The sequence below is a fragment of the Protopterus annectens genome, chromosome 4.part0 (genome assembly GCF_019279795.1).
Source record: "Protopterus annectens isolate FY-2018-M chromosome 4.part0, PAN1.0, whole genome shotgun sequence".
Classification (NCBI taxonomy): domain Eukaryota; kingdom Metazoa; phylum Chordata; order Ceratodontiformes; family Protopteridae; genus Protopterus; species Protopterus annectens.
The window spans coordinates 832,880,578-832,901,138 of record NC_056733.1 but is presented as its reverse complement, the minus strand read 5'-3'; the positions used below and the strand labels follow the sequence as shown (position 1 = coordinate 832,901,138).

Sequence of the window (20,561 nt, the reverse complement as noted above, 5' to 3'; positions counted from 1 at the left end):
TTGTAATTGTATTGGGGAAAAAAAATGCTTCCATTGCCCTGCTCAAAAAGTCCCAGTCTACTCTGTCAAATACTTTCTTTGCCTCCACAAAACCACACTGATCCATACCTAACAATTTTGGTACAACTTTTGGCATTCTTTTAGCAGTTGTAGACACAAACACACTATAATCATGGTTTAGTATTGAAATGGACCTGTATGAAGTTGGATCCGATCGGTATTTACCCTCTTTAGGTATTACTGTTGTCACTGTCTTCTTCCAGGATGCTGGTACTCTCCTCCTCTTAAAATACTGTTAAACAAAACCTTCCAGGTCTTTAGCAGGTTTTTCCCCCTCCTACCTTCCAAACTTCCACAGGAATACCATCCATTTCTGAGGACTTTCCAGTAGATTGGTGATACATAGCCATTTTTATCTCATTTCTTCCCACCTGTTAGTAATTGAGCCTCATCTACTTCTAACCTTGGCATATTTAATTCTTCCATAAACACTTCCATTTGTACCTTTTCTTGATTTCAGTATAGGTTCATAGGTTCATACTAGGCTATCTGCCCTAGGGCATTTATAAGCCTAGCCAGAGTATGTTTGGCTTTCGCCACCCATTTTAAATTAATTTTGCTATGCCCTTTTTCGAGGTTAGTATACTGTGCCTCTGTCTAACAGTGACACAGAAGTGATACCCGGGGTAAACCTATCCTCTCCCATCCACTCATCAAGATTCCTCTTGAAGAGAGTCAATGAGGGACTCTGCCTAACCTGGACTGGGATTTTATTCCATAGTGAAGGGAGCCTCTGGGTTATGAATCTGTCCCTCCAGCATGTCCTATTTATTTCAGTGCTGAGGTTCAAGTCTCTCGAGTGTGTAGCTCGATGGGATTTGGATTTTTTGAGGTGCAGCATGTCCCTTAATTCCGGGTTGGACATGGCCTTATACGTCAGGCACAGGTCACCTCTGAGCAGGCGGTATGCCACTGAGTAGAGCTGGAGTTTCTTTAACCGGGCAGCATATGGCATCTGTTTGAGCCCTTTGATCCTCTTGGTGAGGTACTTTTGGGGTAATTTCTCTACTTTTATACAGGCTTTCATAAAATTTTCAAAATATTTCTAATACCTCTACAGGATCTCTTGTTATCTTCCTTGTTATAGGCTCTCTAAGCTTGGTGAAAGCCTTTTCCACGTTCTGTTGTGCTAAAAGTTTTTGTGCTCTAAAATTATTATAAAAAAAAAGTTGCTTAACAGCAATCTTTCTAAACTCATGCATATTACCGAGGTAATCCCTTATTTTCTGTTACCATTCTGCAGTTGCTCCTTTTCTAGTTCTTGGAGATTCCTCCTATTTTGCAATACTTTAACATTTGTCAGTCCCCCTAAATAATTCTTGTTACTTCTTAGCCATATTGCCCTTTCCTTTATTTCCACCCTAGTTTTAAACTCCACTTTAATTGTATCCCACTCCCTAGCTATATTTTCAGAAGAATTTTCTAACTTTTCTAGTAGCTCATGAATTAATTTCAAAACCCAATCCTTAAATTCCTCTCTCTTCAGCTGATAGGTGGGAAAACACCAATGTCTTATTTTTATTTCATTACCTTGCATTTTTATTTTAGTTATTATTGGCGCATGATCTGAAATAGTTGCTGGGTACATTTCAAGACCCTCAATTAAATGCATGTATTCTTGTGAGAGAGAAATTCCATCTAGCCTAGCCCAGTTTTTGTATCTTGGAGAATAATATGTAAATTCACTCCAAACTCCTAGTACTGAATTCACATCTTCCAAGCCAAACATTTTAATAATTTTTTTTCAAAAATCTACCCTCCTTTGGTATATTTTCCCTTCTGGTGCCCTGAGACGCATCTTCACTGCTGCAAACCAAATTCCAGTCTCCACCTATATGTAATATTCCTTGCTGAAAGCTGATTATTTCTCCCAGAATTTTCTTAAGCTCCATTGTAGCAGTTTTAGGTGGAATGTAAATGCATGCCAATCTCCCTCCCTTGCCAGTAGCCCCTTCGTACTATATATTTTCCATTATTATCCTTTTTCCTCTTCTATCACTGTTGGAGCACATCTTGCAATTAGTGTAAATACTCCCTCTTTTCCTTTGCTCCAGGTACTCTGCTGAATAACATCAGGACCCACTGTTGGTACATTTTTAACACAAGCAACTTTGCAAAAACATTTTCAACACAAGCATCTGTACAAATTAGTTCAGTATACAAATGACATGTAGTTATTTATAAAATGCCAGCTATCTATGTTGGTATATTATTACACATCCACTGCCTTACTTCTCCTGGCATAGCTGGCAATACCTCACATCATCACAAGAGCAATTAGATCAGTCAGTGGTTCAAAAGCAACTGTCACCTGTTTTGTCAAATTTACCTAAGTAGCATAGCAGTATTGAAACGCTAAGCTTTAAACTATAAATGTTTGTTTATACTACTGCACATTTTAAGATGACTTGAATATAGTATCCACTATGTCTGTGACACTTAAGAGAAAAGTCAGAAATTTTTTGTTGTTATTCTTGTAAAGTATTTGCATATTTACCAAAGTGTTGGGGGAAGGGCTGTCAGTTCATCTTGGACTACAAAAAGATACTTTGAACAAAGACCAGCAATTTAGCAACTGTTTTAGTTGCAGCTATATAATTTCTTAGTATACTATAAAACAAGCCCTGAGATGCACGCAAATCGGGGTCATTCAAGAAGTAAAATAAGCTGTCCTGTTAGACAGTATATAAGACAGTGCTTGGCACTAATCCCATTATGTGTTAATGGCATGGGACTACACCACTACTTCTTGTGTCTAAAGTGACTTGTACAAAGCAGACTTGAATTGGACTATGGCGAAGAGAAAGGCTTGAAGAAAAATAAGATCATGTTGATATGTCAGTCCCCATCCATTTTGCAGAAAACATATTAAAATTCTGTAAGAAGCAGTGAGCGTGATTCTGGGATGTTAAAATAGCTCAGAAAACAGATATAGAATGAAAAAAATAGATTTTTTTTAGTTCTAAGGCAGAGTTTTCCTTCCTTCCTGGGGTGGTCAGGGCAATGCTGTAAGAGTTTTGTTGAAGGGGGAGGTGGAAGGATGAGGATATGCTATATTTCAGATCATTAATACAGTAGAGAGCCAATTTTCCAAAATAATTGGGACCTAGGGTAGTTTGGATAATCAAACTGTTCAGAAAATCAAACATATACTTGAACCAGATTAAAAAGCTTCTAAAAAGGTATAAACCAAGAATGACAAAACTGTCCAATTTAGAACATTTCATCAATAGAAGTCTACTCAAATTTCTGTCATTACAATCCACCAATATCAGTCAATGTACCATCTCTACAGAAGTAAGTCATCTGAATAATTCCACATAAAACAGATCTGTAACTAAGGGCTGCAGCGTCCACCCCTTTAAAGTACAACACAATACATGTACATACTGTAGGAGTAGAACCCACAGCCTTCGCATCAAAAACAAGTATACTACTTGTGCTACTAACAATGCTTATAAATACTTTAGCACAATAGTGATGTCATTTGCTAAACAGTTTCACACTGCAAACAGACTTGGCATAAGCAGCACTAAACGTCTGTTACCCTGAAGCTCTCACCTCCTTGTAAAATGCATTTGACACTCTGCCATATCTCTCAACTTTGTGGCACAAGAAATCTGGAAAAATAAAATTATTGGGGAGGGGACAAAGGCCCAAAACCAGGGACACATTTTATATATTTTTTGTACATAATCTTTGAAAGCTGCTAGAATAAAAGGTTTTGTATTGCCTTGCATTTCCTGAAAGATAGGAAAACTGAAACTTAAATGGCTGTCATTATTTAGTGAACCAAATCCTCTGAATGGTCCGAAGCCTTTTTCTCCCAATGCACTGTTTGTTAAAATAGGGTCTCTACCAATCCCCAAAACAACCTTATAAAAAAGCAGTTTCTCAGGACTCAAGTCTTGTCACGATTACTTTTCTGTATTTAAATCAGCAAGCTCCCCACCAACGTTCTAAACATTTCCCTTCTGTGAAGCAGAACCAGTTGTATTGGTACTTAATTATTTCTAATTGCCTACTGGAGCCTTTTAAGTACTTTGAGTATATTAGTTTGCAGGAAGTATAGGTAGTTCACGTTAGCTTTATTGGCATTTATTCAGGCAGATTTTCTTAGCATTGTGTTCTCTCTTACTTTGGTTATTACTGCCCCCTTTACAGTTTAGCCACATTTTGTGGTTTTAATTTGTGTTTTAAGTTGCTTACTAACCATTTTTTTTAACTGGAGACACCAGTTTCCACGGAGGGGAACAGCTTATCTTATTTAGCTATTAGTATATTATAGAAACTCGACAGTTGTTGGTGAATTTGATCTTGACAATTACATACCTGCTTCCTCTTTGAGAGCATCTGTTTTCCATAAGGATTCGCTGGCTTTGGAAATGTTACAGGTTAGTATGAGTCTGAGTTGTGGTTTTCCCATTTTAAAATTCCAGCTGCTAGAATTTTTAGGGCTGAACATTTATCAGATATATTTGCTTAACTTTGTCAGGGATTGTATTTTTGCCTGCCGTAGGACTGCGCCTAGTACTTTATCTGTTAGGCTGGGTCACTTTTTATGTACTGCTAGAACCATGTTTAATTGTTGTGTTATCTGGCTTTTACAGTCAGCATTTATATCTCTGACTATTTTATCAATTTCTGTTGTTTGGTTTTAGACAGTGCAGTGTTCAGGGTCTCTCGATTCAGTTGGAAGGTGGTAGTGGTTGGTTATATATGTCTGTCAGAGAAAGTGTACGTTATCCAGTTGAGACTACCTCAACCAGTACTATTGAGGTTTGCTTCTTTATCAAGTAATGTTATACACCCCCCAACTTTCTTATGTAGTTGATTATCTATGAATATTTGATCGCTAACTGTCTCACTGTCTTACTCATGTAACATGAGATGTCTGGTCTTAGTCCAGATTCAGTTAAAGATATTATTTTAAGATTATAAGTATATTTTCTATTATTTTAAGATTATAAGTATATTTTCACAACCCAGTCACAGGGGATGCACAAACCAGTGCATTTCTTTGTGCCGGTCCCAAGCCCAGATAAATGGGGAGGGTTGCATCAGGAAGGGCATCCGGCGTAAAATTTTGCCAAATCATACATGCGGACAACAGTACAGATATACATACCGGATCAGTCAAGGCCTGGGTTAACAATGACCGCCACCAGTACTGTTGACCAACAGGGTGCTGGCAGAAATTGGGCTACTGTTGACTGAAGGAGGAGAAGAGGGGGAAGGCATGCCCGAAGGCAGGTAAAGGCTAGGACTGTGGTAGTGAGGTTCGGAACTTTGAATGTTGGCAGTATGACTGGTATAGGGAGAGAGCTAGCTGATATGATGGACAGAAGGAAGGTTTGGTATATTGTGTGTGCAAGAGACCAGATGGAAGGGGAGCAAGACTAGGTGTATAGGAGGCGGGTTCAAATTGTTTTATCATGGTGTGGATGAGAGGAGAAGTGGCGTAGGGGTTATCCTGAAGGAACAGTATGCTAAGAGTGTTTTGGAGGTGAAAAGAGTGTCGGACAGAGTGATGTTTATGAAGCTGGAAATTGATGGTGTAATGCTGAATGTTGTTAGTGCATATGCTCCACAAGCTGGGTGTGCGATGGATGAGAAAGAGAAAAATTTTGGAGTGAGTTGGATGAAGTGGTGATGACTGTACCCAAGGGTGAGAGAGTGGTGATTGGAGCAGATTTCAGTGGGCATGTTGGTGAAGGGAACAGAGGGGATGAGGAAGTGATGGGTAGGTATGGTCATAAGCAAAGGAATGCAGAAGGTCAGATGGTAGTGGATTTTGCAAAAAGGATGGACATGGTTGTGGTGAATACGTATTTTAACAAGAGGGAGGAGCATAGGGTGAGAATGAGGGAGATGCACACAGGTGGATTATATATTATGTAGAAGGGCCAGTCTGAAGGAGATTGGAGACTGTAAAGTGGTGGCAGGGGAAAGTGTAGTTAGGCAGCATAGGATGGTGGTTTGTAGGATGACATTGGTGATCAAGAAAAGGAGGAGGAGTGTGAGGGCAGCACCAAAGATCAAATGGTGGAAATTGAAAAAGGATAATTGTGAGGTGGAGTTCAGGGAAGAGTTAAGACAGGCACTGGGTGGCAGTGAAGTTACTAAATAGCTGGGTAATTACAGCAGAGTTAGTAAGGGAGATGGCTAGAAAGGTGCTTGGTGCGACATCTGGAAGGAGGACAAGGAGACCCGGTGGTGGAATGAGGAAGTACAGGAGAGTATACAGAGAAAGAGGTTGGCGAAGAAGTGGGATTGTCAGAGAGAAGAAAGAAGACAGGGCTATAAGGAGATGAGGTGCATGGCAAAGAGAGAGGTGGTGAAGGCTAAGGATAAGGAGTATGAAGAGTTGTATGAAAGGTTGGACACTAAGGAGGGAGAAAAGGACCTGTACCGATTGGCTAGACAGAGGGACCGAGCTAGGAAAGATGTGCAGCAGGTAAAGGTGATAAAGGATAATGAGGGAAACGTACTCACAAGTGAGGAGAGTGTGTTGAGCAGATGGAAAGAGTACTTTGAGGGGCTGATGAATGAAGAGAATGAGAGGGAGAGAAGGTTGGATGATGTGTGGATAGTGAATCATGAAGTGCAGTGGATTCACAAGGAGGAAGTAAGTATAGCTATGAAGAGGATGAAGAATGGAAAGGCTGTTGGTCCAGATTACATACCTGTGGAAGCATGGAGGTGTTTAGGTGAAATGGCAGTGGAGTTTTTAACTAGATTGTTTAACGAAATCTTGGAAAGTGAGAGGATGCCTGAGGAATGGAGAAAGTGTTTTGGTACAGATTTTTAAGAGAAAGGGTGATGTACAGAGCTGTAGTAACTACAGAGGGATTAAACTGATCAGTCACAGCATGAAGTTATGGGAAAGAGTAGTGGAAGCTAGGTTAAGAAAGGAGGTGATGATTAGTGATCAGCAGTATGGTTTCATGCCAGGAAAGAGCACTACAGATGCGATGTTTGCTCTGAGAGTGTTGATGGAGAAGTACAGAGAAGATCAGAAGTTGCATTGTGTCTTTGTGGACTTCGAGAAAGCATATGACAGGGTGCCTAGAGAGGAGTTGTGGTATTGTATGAGGAAGTCTGGAGTGTCAGAGAAGTATGTAAGAGTGGTACAGGATATGTACGAGGGTAGTGTGACAGCGGTGAGGTCTGCGGTGGGAGTGACGGATGCATTTAAGGTGGAGGTGGGATTACATCAAGGATCAGCTCTGAGCCCTTTCTTATTTGCAATGGTGATGGACAGGTTGACAGATGAGATCAGACAGGAGTCCCCATGGACTATGATGTTTGCAGATAGAAGAAGAATGAAGGTCAGCAGGACTAAGACAGAATATATGTGCATGAATGAGAGGGGAGGATAGAGGAATGGTGATGCAGGGAGTAGAGGTGGCAAATGTGGATGAGTTTAAATACTTGGGATCAACAGTTCAGAGTAGTGGTGAGTGTGGAAGAGAGGTGAAGAAAAAGAGTACGGGCTGGATGGAGTGGGTGGAGAAGTGTCAGTAGTGATTTGTGACAGACGAGTACCAGTAAGAGTGAAAGGGAAGGTTTACAAGTGGGTAGTGAGACCAGCTATGTTATATGGGTTGGAGACAGTGACATTGACAAAAAGGCAGGAGTCAGAGCTGGACATGGCAGAGTTAAAGATGTTAAGATTTGCACTGGGTGTGACGAGGGTGGACAGGATTAGGAATAAGTATATTAGAGGGTCAGCCCAGGTTGGAAGGTTTGGAGACAAAGCCAGAGAGGCAAGATTACGTTGGTTTGGACATGTGCTGAAGAGGGATGCAGAATATATTGGGAAAATTATGCTAAGGATGAAGCTGCCAGGTAACAGGAAGGCCTAAGATAAGGTTCATGGATGTGGTGAGAAAGGACATGCAGGTGGTTGGTGTGACAGAGCAAATGCAGGGGACAGGAAGAAATGGAAACAGATGATCCACTGTGGCGACCCCTAGCGGGAGCAGCTGAAATTAGAAAAAGAAAAGCATATCATCACACTTTCGGTTATGCCCATTTGTTGTTTGGGCTTGTGTTCATGTATGCTAAAGGTAGCCCTTCTATTTTTGCTGTTGCCCTGTAAGCATTTATGGGGATAGTGGAATTTGAGTTAAAGTTTTGTTATGTATGGAGCAGAATCTGGATTTAATTATGTATCCTGCTTTAGTGTTGTTAGGACTGTGCAAATTATAATTTTCTAGGTGTATTTTAAGGTCAAACCCTGTAGTGCAGAATTATAAAGTAAAGCTCTCACTGCACCCAAGATGACCTGTGTTCCTTTAGTGGCACAGGTTTAGGAAGGGCTCCAGGGAGAGGATGCGAGCGAATGGCTGACATCAGATTGCTCATCTTGGAGGAGGCAGCTTTGGCTCTCTGCAGTGAGGCAATGTTATGAGCTGAGTGAGCTTTGTGCTGCATAAGCTGTGTGTCGCCCAGTTGGAAGGTTGTACATACACAGACGTGTATATACACTTATGGGAGACAGTGCTTGCAGAGTTCGCAAGGGTGGTGTGGGTGGCAGGAGTGGGACAGACTTTATGACCCTGCACTGGCAGCCTTGATCTCCTCACTGGCTCCAGATATGCCACAGATTGAGCCTTGAGGAGACTTAAGACAGGTCGAGTAGATCCAGTAAACAAGGAGAGGAGCTAGTGGCAGCTGAAATTTACCTATGGAGAGGGAATGGGTATTGTTTCCACAGCTAATTCCATCTATTGATGGCTGGAATGTAATTTAACTGAACCCTCTACTGTGTTTGTATATTGACGTAATCGTTAGGGGTTGTTATTGGTTCAGTTGCAGAGAATATGTATGCAAGATTATCATGCTAAGCTTGTTTAGTACAAGGATGGACATAAATTATTGGTGTAGAGAGGAAATTTATGGAATGCAGTAGTTTTGGTAGTTCACTTAGTGCTGGTAGCTTACGCAGGTAGATGTTTATCTTATTGGCTGTGAGGTGGATTAGCAATTGACTGAATGAGAGTGGGTGTGGCTTGAAGCTATAAAGCAAGTGATGTAAGGATGCATGGGAATGGCAGTAGTATAGATTTGAAGAGTGAACCATAGCTGACCACAGCAGGCCATGTGGGGGGGGGTGGATGGTTCAGTCTTGTGTACTGTAACTGCTCCTGTGGTGCTTTAAGGTCAGTACAATACAGTACATGAAGAGGTCTGAGCCCCAGTGCTCTGTAGGCTGTAAAGCAGTTCATGTGGGGTAATTAGAGCCACTTTTCATTTTAAGTTAAATGTATTTGCATGTTTTGATGTTTTATTTTTTTCTCAGAACTTATTTTATTAATTATTATTATTATTATTATTATTATTATTATTATTATTATTATTATTATTTATTTATTTATTTTATACCAAATAATTTCTTAGCTAATACGGTCTTTGATAATTCCCTGTAAATGATCTCTTAGTATTAACTGTATATTAGTGTGCTAATGTGTAAAATGTTATTTGCTTGATAAAATGTTTCTGTCCTTTTTCCTTAGCATTGACAGTAAAGTTCATCAACTTGAAACGGAATACAAAAAGTCCTGACTGGAACCATAGAATTGTTTTTAGTAGATAAACATGGTACCTTTTGTTGTTTGAAGTGGTGACTGTGATCCCTGGCATTGGTAGGTAGCTTGGGGTGGTTGTAATTGTGCCTGGACACAACCGAAGCAAAGGAGTATGCTGATTTATTTTAAGGTTCGGTGTCATCAGAAACTGTTTCTGAACATTCTTTAGCCAGTTGGCTTGGTCATCACTCCCCACTTCTAAAAAAAGGTATTAGGCTAGTTTTGTATTATTACTAATCAGTCAAACCGCTATAATTTACTTTAGCAGCAGTTCTGATATCTCTGTAGTTCTTTCTGTAGGAAAAGTATTTGCCACTTTCATGTTGCACAGGCTTTGTTGGGAAGTTCAGACTTTGAAGTAAGATTGCTTGTTTCCTTAGCCTCCGCGAGCATGTAGTGATTATTGGGAGGAATGGAAAAACTGCAAGAGTATCCGTAATCGTTTTCACTATTACTACACCTATGGAGAGAGCCCCTCCTGCCAGCAGTGGAAGGCAGACTACTTAAACTGCAGAGAGTGGGAGAAAAAGATGAATGTGGAATCCAGGGTAAGCACCGCAACTATTCATCTCTTAGAAGAATGCAGATTTGTGGCATGCATTATACCAAAGTCCTATATAGTGCTACATATCACATTATTCTCTTAATTTTTTGTAGTAGATCATCATATGTTTTAATTCACTAGCAATTCCCCTATTGGAGATGCCATAAAACAAACTCCTTGTTGACATAGTTTAGCCCCACTGACTGAGTCTAGTTTGTATAAGGGTAATAATGCTGTAATTGTTCTGGGTAGTACATTGCAGTGTTTAGTGAGCATAATGCATTAACTGATGGTGGGGTGAGTTAGGTTGTGAATGACTCGATCACCGTGATGTGCCTTTATTTGCAGAACCTGCATTGTTTTTGCTGTTAATATGTCTTCAATAGTTTTAATTTGGCACAAACAGCAGTATTGCACTGCTTATCTGAGCATACATCTTGAAACAAGTTACTTTTTCTATGAAGATAAACGAGAAAGAAGAGGATGGCTATTATATTTTTATTTTTTTGCATTTCTCTACTTAACCATAGCTAACCTCCAACTTGTTCCCCAGCTTCCTTCTTCCATCCTTAGTACCTACATAGCTCCTTTCTCTGTGATTGTGTGTGTCTGTCCACTGCTGGGCCTCATGACTTTTTGTAGGGTGGAGCTTCATGGCTGTTAATCCCTAGAACTAGGGAGTGAGGACTGACATGGGAAGTGACAGATGCTGCAAGCCATCATTCTACAATGGTTGGTCAGGATCTTCAACAGAGGCACTGACTTGCAGTGACACCAGCAAGCACAATGTCTGCCCCCACATATAGAGTTTGACATCCTGCCTCTTCCCTTTTTGCTGGTCTGAGTCTTCAACGTCCCTGGTTTCCACCATCGGTTATGCAGGCAGAGGTAAAACATGCATCTCCTCTGGGAATAGTAGAACTGACTGCTTTATCCTATACTGTGTCCACACTTAACGATGCAGCAGGTCTGTTCTTAAATCAAGGTCCTTGGCAGCAAAGAGAAGCTTACTGCCTCTGCACCACTGAGACAGATTGTTAATGCACTTTCAGTTATATTTTGTTGAAATTACACCTGGGGAGTAGATCAGCAAAAATAAGGTCACATATGTAGTCATAGCAGCAGTCCAGGATCATTTTTCACCTTCATTAGTGGACCTTGAGATGACTCAATCCAGTGTTGAACTACTACTTTAACCCATAAAAAACTGCATACATCTCCATGTGAGAAAGATGCCCACTAGCTGGGGTTTCTTTCCATCTCTTCCCGTTGAATTCCCTCTTCAGTTTTAAAAAAAAGTAATTTCTTTCTAGAGCATTTCATCATATGTTGATCTGTTTCCCCAAGATCTGTTGGTGGCCATTGTTTCCCAGCTTGTGATGTCTGTGTCTTGAGGATGGTTCCACTGTGTTTTTGTAGCATTTCATTTTAGCCACAACAGGGTTTGTCTTTGACTTAACTGAAAGCAGAGAACATGTTTTGGGAATGCAGCATCCAAAGAAATGGTCTGCTCTAGTGGAGCTAATGTTTTTTGAATCATGGTCACTGTATTACTATCTAAACAAAACAAGCTATTCCCATCTACAGTGAAAAATTGTGATACAGGGGGTTTTGCATAGATATCTGTGGTGGTAACTGTCCAGATGAGATTAATAAGTCAGTGATGTTTCACATCCATTAGGAAGGGTAAGAATGTGAACCAAAACTGAATACCTGTTTGTTGCTGTTCTTTCATAGAACAGAATCAATGAAATCTTAAGCACACTAAATACCTTGCAGAGATTTACATTATATTCACTGTTAGAGCTAGGTGTTTACTGAGGAGGAGGTGTTCAGCTTTCTTCATAGGCTGTCCATTGGTAGTAAATTTTAGGGAGCTGTTAGCAGTTCTTTGGAAGGCCAATAGAGCACTGTGGTTGAGTGAGACTTAAGTAATTTTTTTTGAGAATTTTTGTAATACAGAGATACGTGGTCTATTATGTCTTCAGGATTATCACAGTCAGTGATATATGCTAAGAACTGTTAAGTATGAAGAACAGTCCATGCATTCTGTACTGTGTCAGTTGCAGTGGAAAATGCTTTTTGGTATGGGTAGCACATTTTAGTGGGACATGCTTAAGACATTAAATAATCTGAAGATGGAGAATCCTTTGTACCTTGATGTATTTAGTAGGGCAGCCAGTTCTCCTCAGTAATATGTATGTAATTTATTTGATAATCTAACATATAAATATTGTCTTAAGAGATGGACTTCTAGTAATACAAAACTGATAACTAAATCTAAATTCTCAAGAAATATATGGTAATCATACTGAAGAATGGTTAGGAATATAGAATGTTAAGGAGAGGAGCTGTTCATTTAACTAACTCTTTTAAGTAAGTTAATTCCTGAGGCAAGAAGTTATGAATAAATGGCCACAGATGACAGTAACAGTGGCGATTTTAAGATTTACAGTTATTCAGAGATATTATTGGAAATTGACTGTGCGGTCTGTTTAACAAAGGGCTTTTCATTTTTACCAAGCAAACAAGCATCTTTACCAGAACGCATAATGACTCTAAAGTTGTGTTTGAGGAAGATAAATTTGAGTTTGCTATTAAAGGATGTCCCAAAAGTAAGCAGTGTTTTTAAGGTGGCAAGTACTTTTAATCCACCCCTCCACCCAGTTTTAGCTCTGTACAAGAGAATTTGTGAAGTAGATTTGAGGAATTATTTTCAGCAGCATGTAAAAGGAGCTAGCAATTTAATGTAGCAGGATCATGATTGGATGGAATCTATTAAAAGAGAGACTGTGGGAGTGATGGCACTTGGCAATAGCTCTATTCATGAACTGATAAGATTCTTGAAGGACAATAACAGTAAAATTAAACTTGGATATATTATGTTACTTTTCTAATGATTATAATAATGCCTTGCTTAGACTACATAGCTATATTCTTCTGTCTTTTAAGAATTCAATTCAGTATCATCAGTTTATATCTTAGCCAATATTCTCATTTAACTTATAGGCAGTAATGGGAATCCTATTCTTTACAAGAAAATTATGTAAGGTTTAGTCTAATACAATAAATGTTCTTGTCACTCAAGTAGTACTTTACAAAGCAAACTAAATTAAAATCTAACAACAATATCAGACAATTTCTCCACTTAGATATATTTCTAACGTATTGGGAAATTAATTGTATCCCGTAATCATTAAAACCGCTTTTAACTAAGGCTTATTGTAGTAGAAAGATTCGGTATTGGCATTGAATATTTTCAATTACAAACAATCTAAATACCAAGAGCTCAAAACATAAAGTTCCATGTATCACAACTATGAACAACTTACTTATGTCCAGTAGATTACAAACAGAGCTATCATTCTGGTATGAACCGTATTTGAATAGAATGCTCAGAACATTGTGTCCACTTAATTAACGGTAGTAAACTCAATAAATAATTACCCCCCCCTCCGTTTTCTGGTCTGCTCTTTAGAAATCATCCTGAAACGATTATTATGGACCCCACAAAATTCTTTACAGTACCTTCATCACACTTTCTGATTACCCCTTCAGCAGAGGAACAAAAAAGTAAATCTCTAAATGAGATTTTAAAATCCCACTTTTACATCATCATGGAAGTTGAGAATGCAGCCAGGCAAACCTCCTCAAAACAGTACCACTGGCAATAGACCTGAAAGAAGTATCAACTGACACACACACACACACACACACACACACACACACACACACACACACACACACACACACACTGTAAACTGAGTAGTGACTTGTACAATCAATGAAACCAATTTATTTAAGGCAAAATTTTCCTGACAGAGAAAATGCAGACAGAACAGTCCTCATACTTTTACAATTAGACCAATTGTTTAGAATAAATTTTAACATAGGAGCTTGACAGTTTAAAATTCTGAAAATCAAAGTTGCAGAAGCATACAATTTTTCCCCATCCTTATCGGTAATCGTCTCATCCTCAGCAGAAAGAGTATGATTGCAATTAGCTAAATGTTTAGTAACATAAGATTAACTAAAGCTGCAGCTGCTGGGTCAGGTTTAAGAACAGTGTATAAAAACTTAAAGGACTGAGGAACTTGATACATTCTAGCTGACCTTTTAGGGGCAGCTGGCTGACTAATCAGTAAAATTGCAGGCAGTGATACACATCCCTCAAAGCTGACAGAATTGGAGGAACGGCTGAAAGCTCTGGAAATTCCATCTGTAACAGCTTGCAGTACTTTCTGAGTGACTAAGAAACCACAGTGTTCCCCTACTGAAAAACTGGTACATTCTGGAAATAGTCACAGATTTATTTGCAGATGATATTTTATTGACAAGTGGAAACATTGATTCTTCATTAGAACACATTATTAACTCAGTAAAATAATTTGAGAAGATTTCATGTTTAAGTTTTAACCACAATAAGACAAACTTTATTGATAAATAGAAAATTAATATTTCTTTAGGAAATTATAAGGAATTTAATTGGGAAAATAAACAACTTGAATACCTGGGAGTTATAATAAAATCTAGTTGGACAGAGTCGGCAACAGCAAATTATAAATCTCTAATCAACACAATAGAAAAAAATGATAATTGGAATAAAATGTTTTTCACAGTGGGGGACAGGCTAACTTTGAAAAAAATGATTATACTACCAAAAATTGTATTCCATATACAGTCATTGGTTTCACTTCCATCTAAAAATGATTAAACAAATAAACTCTGTATTATTTACATTTTTGTGGTATCCTCAGAAACCAAGAATAACATTTGATTAGCATGTTAAAAGTTGAGAAGATGGTGGAATGGTTTTCCTAACATTTTATTGCATGCTAAATCTGTTATCTTATTTAGTAAGTCACTGGTTAAATTCTACATATACCTCAAACAGGAAGAAGATCCGTAAATCAGTTTTATTATCAATTAATATTCCAGGGGTAAGTAATAATTCACTTTCAGATGTTGACAAAATGTATTTGATCATAAAGGATTTTAGTGTAAATACTAGAAAATATCATACTTCTATTCCCTTTAACTATATTTTTAACTAATTTTAAAACAATGGTGCATAGTAACTGCATCATTAAAGATGTATTAATTCTAACGTTCCCAATAGCATACACTGATGGTTATTTAGATTCATTTAACCCAAGTAAAATATTAGATATTGAAGAAAATGGCTTAAAATGTTGGCATCGGTTCTTAATCAGCATTATGTAAATTATTATTATTTATCTTCTGGCTAGCTATAACTTTATGCAAAATTATTGGATAAATATGCAGATATTTAGAGAATTTATTAGTAATAAGATACAAATAACATTAAACATGAATTCAAAGACCATTCCAAAGATACTAGAATTTTTTTCAAGATTAACAGTATAGAAAACAAAAAAAGTCCTTTCTGTCAATTTATAGGATCTTAATATCTGAATATACATTTTTTGATTTGTCTTACTGGAGCTACTCAACAAAGATTTAGTTTTAAAATCCATAAGTAATGCAACCTCATTTCTTTATTGGAGAATGTTTACATGGAAGTATCTACACAGAAGTTTAACACCACACAAAATTGCCCTATATATAAAAAAGATAATGTAAAGTGTTGGAGGTGTGATGAAGTTTTAAATGCAAATTGGATTCATATGGTTTTAGAATACAAAATGATCACTTCATTTTAGATAGATTTCAAAAACTTTGTTAAAGCATTATGGTTATAATTGCACTGCTACCAATTTGTTTCTGTTTAATACTCTAATTCCAGATTCCATTCCAAAAGCACAAGTACCTGCCATCTGGTCTCTTATAGCTATTGCAAGAAAAGATATCACAATAAATTGGAAGTGTAAAAACATCCTGTTGTCTTCAGAATTAATTTGTCTCGCAAAAATGTATGTAATAGGGAAGGACAAACTGCGCATGCTAAAATGTCAAATGTTACTCATAAACAATTGTCATGGTTAAAACTTAAAGATCTATTGGAAACGTTTTAATAATGTATAGAACATGTTTCTGTTATGGACTTTGTATATAGTTTTAATTTGTATTAGTTGATTTATTTTGTTGATTACAATCCAATACAATGTTAAATAGAAAGTGTGATGAAATTGGTAAGGTGATACAGGGAATCACTAGGATTTTCATCCCTCTTTTTGTAAATTGTTGAAGGGCTTTTCTAATCCCCATTCAGTTTTGACAAAAACAAAATAAACAGACTCTGTCACATGCAGGTAAACAGATGTTTAAGAATAAATGGCAGGGGAATTCCAAAAAGAATTCAGGAAAACCTCAAAACCAAGGAAAGTCGAACAAGTCAGAATGACTATTCAAGGGACCTTGTTCCCCCCAACATCACCACCACTACCACTCTGGCATCCTCCTTTCCCTTTGAAAAAGCATGAGCCTTCACTTTTCTCTTTGGCAACAGATAGTTTCAGACAAATGGCCCAGACACAAGCACATAAACATAATGGAGATGCTTGCCCTGATCAAGGCACTCGACTCTTTATATCATCTTCGGTCCCTTGAACCTCTTCAGGTTGTTAAAGACAACACCACAGTCATGATACATCATCAAGCAAGGAAGAACCAGATTGTACCCCCCATTGCTGACTAGCCATGTTAGTTTGGGATATAGCTTCTCAGCACAATCTCACTCTACAGGCATCCTACATTCCATCAGAGCATAACTGTATGACAGGTTGAGCAGGACAAGGGCAGAACCACCCAAAAAGGAAACTTAGATCAAGGGGGCTTCCAAGATTGTCCCATTTCTGGGGAGTTTTTCAAGCAGACCTATTTGCTTCCTGTCTGAACAATTAGCTGGCAAGCTTCTGCTCCAGGACTCTATGCAAAAATGCCTGGAAGACAGATGCCTGTACTTTTCCTTAGACAGGAATGTTCCTATATGCTTTTCCAACATTTCCACTGATAGCCAGGAAACTTATGAAGATTCAGAAGGAATCCCCCCCCCCCCCCAAGATAATTTTGGTGACTCCCTTCTGGCCTGTGCAACATAGATGTTAAGTTGTCTATCTCGCCTTCATTCTTGCTGTTTGGGATCGGAGCCGATTCTCGGCTCCGACTCTGCCATCTTCAATAGCTCGAGAGCTGTTTACTGGCTCGAGGCTACCCCTTTATCCCATGATGCCTAGCGATAGCTACCCATATCTCGTTTGCCGCTTCAGCTGCGAGGTATGTCGTTTTCTGGCTCAGGCTTGTATTTTCAAATTTTTTTGTGTAGAAATATATTCTTATACTCCATAAAACTATTAGATAAATTACGTTTCTTAGTTTTATTTACTAGTGTCTTGTTGAGTACCTTATTCTTTTATAGTCCCTTTTAGTAGAACTCGTTTAAGTTAGAGAGTTCTCCCCTCCCCCACTCCCTTCCCAAGGACAGCTGTTTAACTTAGAGACTCTCCTTTCCTTCTGTTTTTGCTATCATTCATAAAAAAAAAAAAAAAAAAAGAATTTTATATATATTTACATAGTCTGTTGTACTTTGACTAGAGTAGAATTTTTTTCTATCTGTGTTTCTCTTCTGGTGCTTGTTTTTTTTTGTGGTTGATATGTCTAAAGAAGCTAAAGTATCTGGATTTAAAAAGTGTGACTCCTGCTGTCAGAAAATGTCTCTGACAGACAGGCACACTAGTTGCGTCTATTGTTTGGGCGCTGTTCACCTGCAGGACTCTTTCTATCTGCCATGCCTTTAGTCCAAGAGTCCTGCAGGAACGGAAGAACAAATTGATCCTTAGGGGTCTGTTAAAACTTCAGGATTCACTGGCAAAGAGTTCACAGCCAGTGAAATCCCCAAAATCCTCTAAACCGTTGGCTCCACCTTCGTAGCTGACTCCAATACAGGATTTACCGAGTATGTCTGTTCCAGCTGGCACCAACAAGACAACCCCTCCATTGGCTCCATCGAATGTTTCGGAGCTGTCTCGGAGCCATAAAATTCTGAGGTCCCCTTCATTAGAGTTAGTTCATTCAGCTCCTGGCTCTCCATTATTGCAAAGTGAACGTAGCCACCGTTCTTCACACTCCTCTCGATCCTCTAGGCTGTCGGATCATGATGTGGAGAGAGTAGTAAGTAGGTTGCTAAAATCACAGGCACTAACTAAAATGTTGTCTAGCCCTCCTCAACAGGCATCAGCTCCATCCACCTCCCTTTCTGTTCCTCCTCCAACTCCATTGAGCTCGGAGCCGGAGTTCATTGGGATTCGAGTAGTGGAACCATCGGCTCCGATAACCATATCTCCTTCGGTTCCGACTACCTCGATAGTACCTTCGATCGAGGGATCTGGATGCCTGGGCTCCCTCATCGGCTGTGAGGGGGCGAGTGGCATCGGACCCTTGTCCGACCCCATTCTCCCTCTCGGAGCATCTGCGCAGGTGAGCTCGGCTCCAACATCGGCCTTGGAGCCATTCCCCTCGGCACGGAGAAAGATTCCTATTTCTTCGGAACCAGAGCTTTCTCTGCCCTGAGACAGGGATGCCTTTGAGGTCATGCAGAGTGTGCTGTCCCCTGAGTCAGCTCCACTACCAGCCCCACCGGCTCCATCCCCCGTAGTGTCTGTGCCAACCTCTGCTCCTTCTCCAGACCCCAATTGTAGGGAACTGATGCTCCAGGACACCCCATTGGGTGTTTCCTCTTCTTCCGAGGCCTCCCCTGATCCCTCAGAGGATCTCCCTCGGAAGAAGTGCAAGAGGAAGCACATTGACTCCCCTGAGTTTGTCACTTCTTATACAGACTTAGATGAATCGGAAGGGTCCCCGAGATCCCCCTCTGAAGATGTTTCCTTCTCGGACATCCTGGAAATGCTTAGGCAGAGGGGGAACTGGAATCCCCTAGCCCCTACCGAGGATGAGTCTGTATTCCTGGATGCTTTCGGTTCCCGACCTTCCACCTCCTGGTTTTCTCCGCCTTTTGACCCACTTATGTCCGTAGTGGCTCAAAAGGCTTGGTCAGCTCCAGACACAGTGGAACCAACTCCGAGGAGACCTGGTAAATTTATTACAGCTCCCCAGGATAAGCAATTCCTTTCTAAAGGTGTGCCCATTGATGCCATGGTGGTAGCAGCAGCCACCAAAAAAGAGTTAGCGGAGACCTCTTCATCTGTTCATCCCCCTAACAAGGAGTCTAGGATGATGGACCGGTACAGAAAGTGAATGTTTGCTTCAGCGACCTTCTTCATGAGGTCACTGAACTATCTTTGTCATTTTACTCTACTTCAAATGGATCTCCTTAAAGAGCTTGGAGATACCCTTCAAGACCCTACAGCTGAGGAAGCACAAGCCAAAGTAGCTTCCCAGCTAGTGATGCTTAATTCTGTAGTTAACTCCTCTATGAGGCTCATTTCCTATGCAGCTGATGGAGCGAGTAGAGCCGTGGGCATGGGTGTAGCCCTTGGGAGGCATGCGTGGATGCGGCAGTGTAACTTTGCGGAACCCTTTCGAGCATCCTTCACCAATACCCCCTTTGATGGCTCCTTTCTCTTTGGGCCACAGGTGAAAGACATGCTGAATAGGTGTGAGCAAAAAGGCAAGACTCTCTCTCTGCCGTGGGAGTCCGTTTTCCCACTCCCTCTAGACCTTAACCCAAGAGTCAGTAGAGTGGGAAGATGTGGTTCCGTAAATCTCAGGGAGCCTTACCTGACACACGTAGTGATTTTTCCTCCAGAGGCAGAGGGGGAAACAATAATAATAGATGCCGCCCTCGTGGCAGAGGGGTTCCGCAGAACCAGGGCAACAGAGAATCTTTCTCTGATAAGCCCTTCCAGCATCCCTGAAGGGTTGCCCGGCTGCTCACCTCTGGAGGCAGTCGGGGGAAGACTTTCACTGTACCCAAAAGCCTGGCAAATTTAACAAGAGACAGATGGGTATGGTCCATTATATCCGGAGGTTACAAAATTCCCTTCCATCAATCCCCCTTACAGTCAAAGAAGACCCTTCCAGATGTTCCACCCAATCTGAAGGAGCAAGCAGTAATAGAAGTTTCAAAACTGCTAGAAAAAAGAGCCATCCAGGAAGTCCCCGCAGACCAGCACGGATCCGGAACTTACTCAAGGTTCTTTTTGGTACCAAAAAAGACAGGGGACTGGAGACCGATTCTGAATCTCAGCAGACTAAACAAATCTGTACAAAGAACAAAGTTTTGGATGGTCACGCTACAGTCCATTCTACCCTTCCCGGGTCAGGACAATTGGATGTGCTCGATAGATCTTCAGGATGTGTACTACCATATCAAGATGGACAGACACTCCAGGAGATTTCTTCGCTTTCGGGTGGGGGGCAGTCATTACCAGTTCAGAGCTCTGCCCTTTGGTCTCACCACAGTGTTCACCAAATGTATGGCAGTA

At 40.0% G+C, this 20,561-nt stretch overlaps 1 protein-coding gene across 1 annotated transcript in view; it reads left to right on the top strand.

Moving 5' to 3' along the window:
- Nucleotides 1-20,561, top strand: part of CCHR4.PART0H22orf39 (chromosome chr4.part0 C22orf39 homolog) — a 137,144-nt gene that overhangs the window by 77,063 nt on the left and 39,520 nt on the right. Inside the window, exon 2 of the mRNA XM_044068777.1 lies at nucleotides 10,034-10,201. Within this exon, the coding sequence (XP_043924712.1) occupies nucleotides 10,034-10,201 (168 nt within the window). The remainder of the gene's footprint in view (nucleotides 1-10,033; nucleotides 10,202-20,561) is intronic.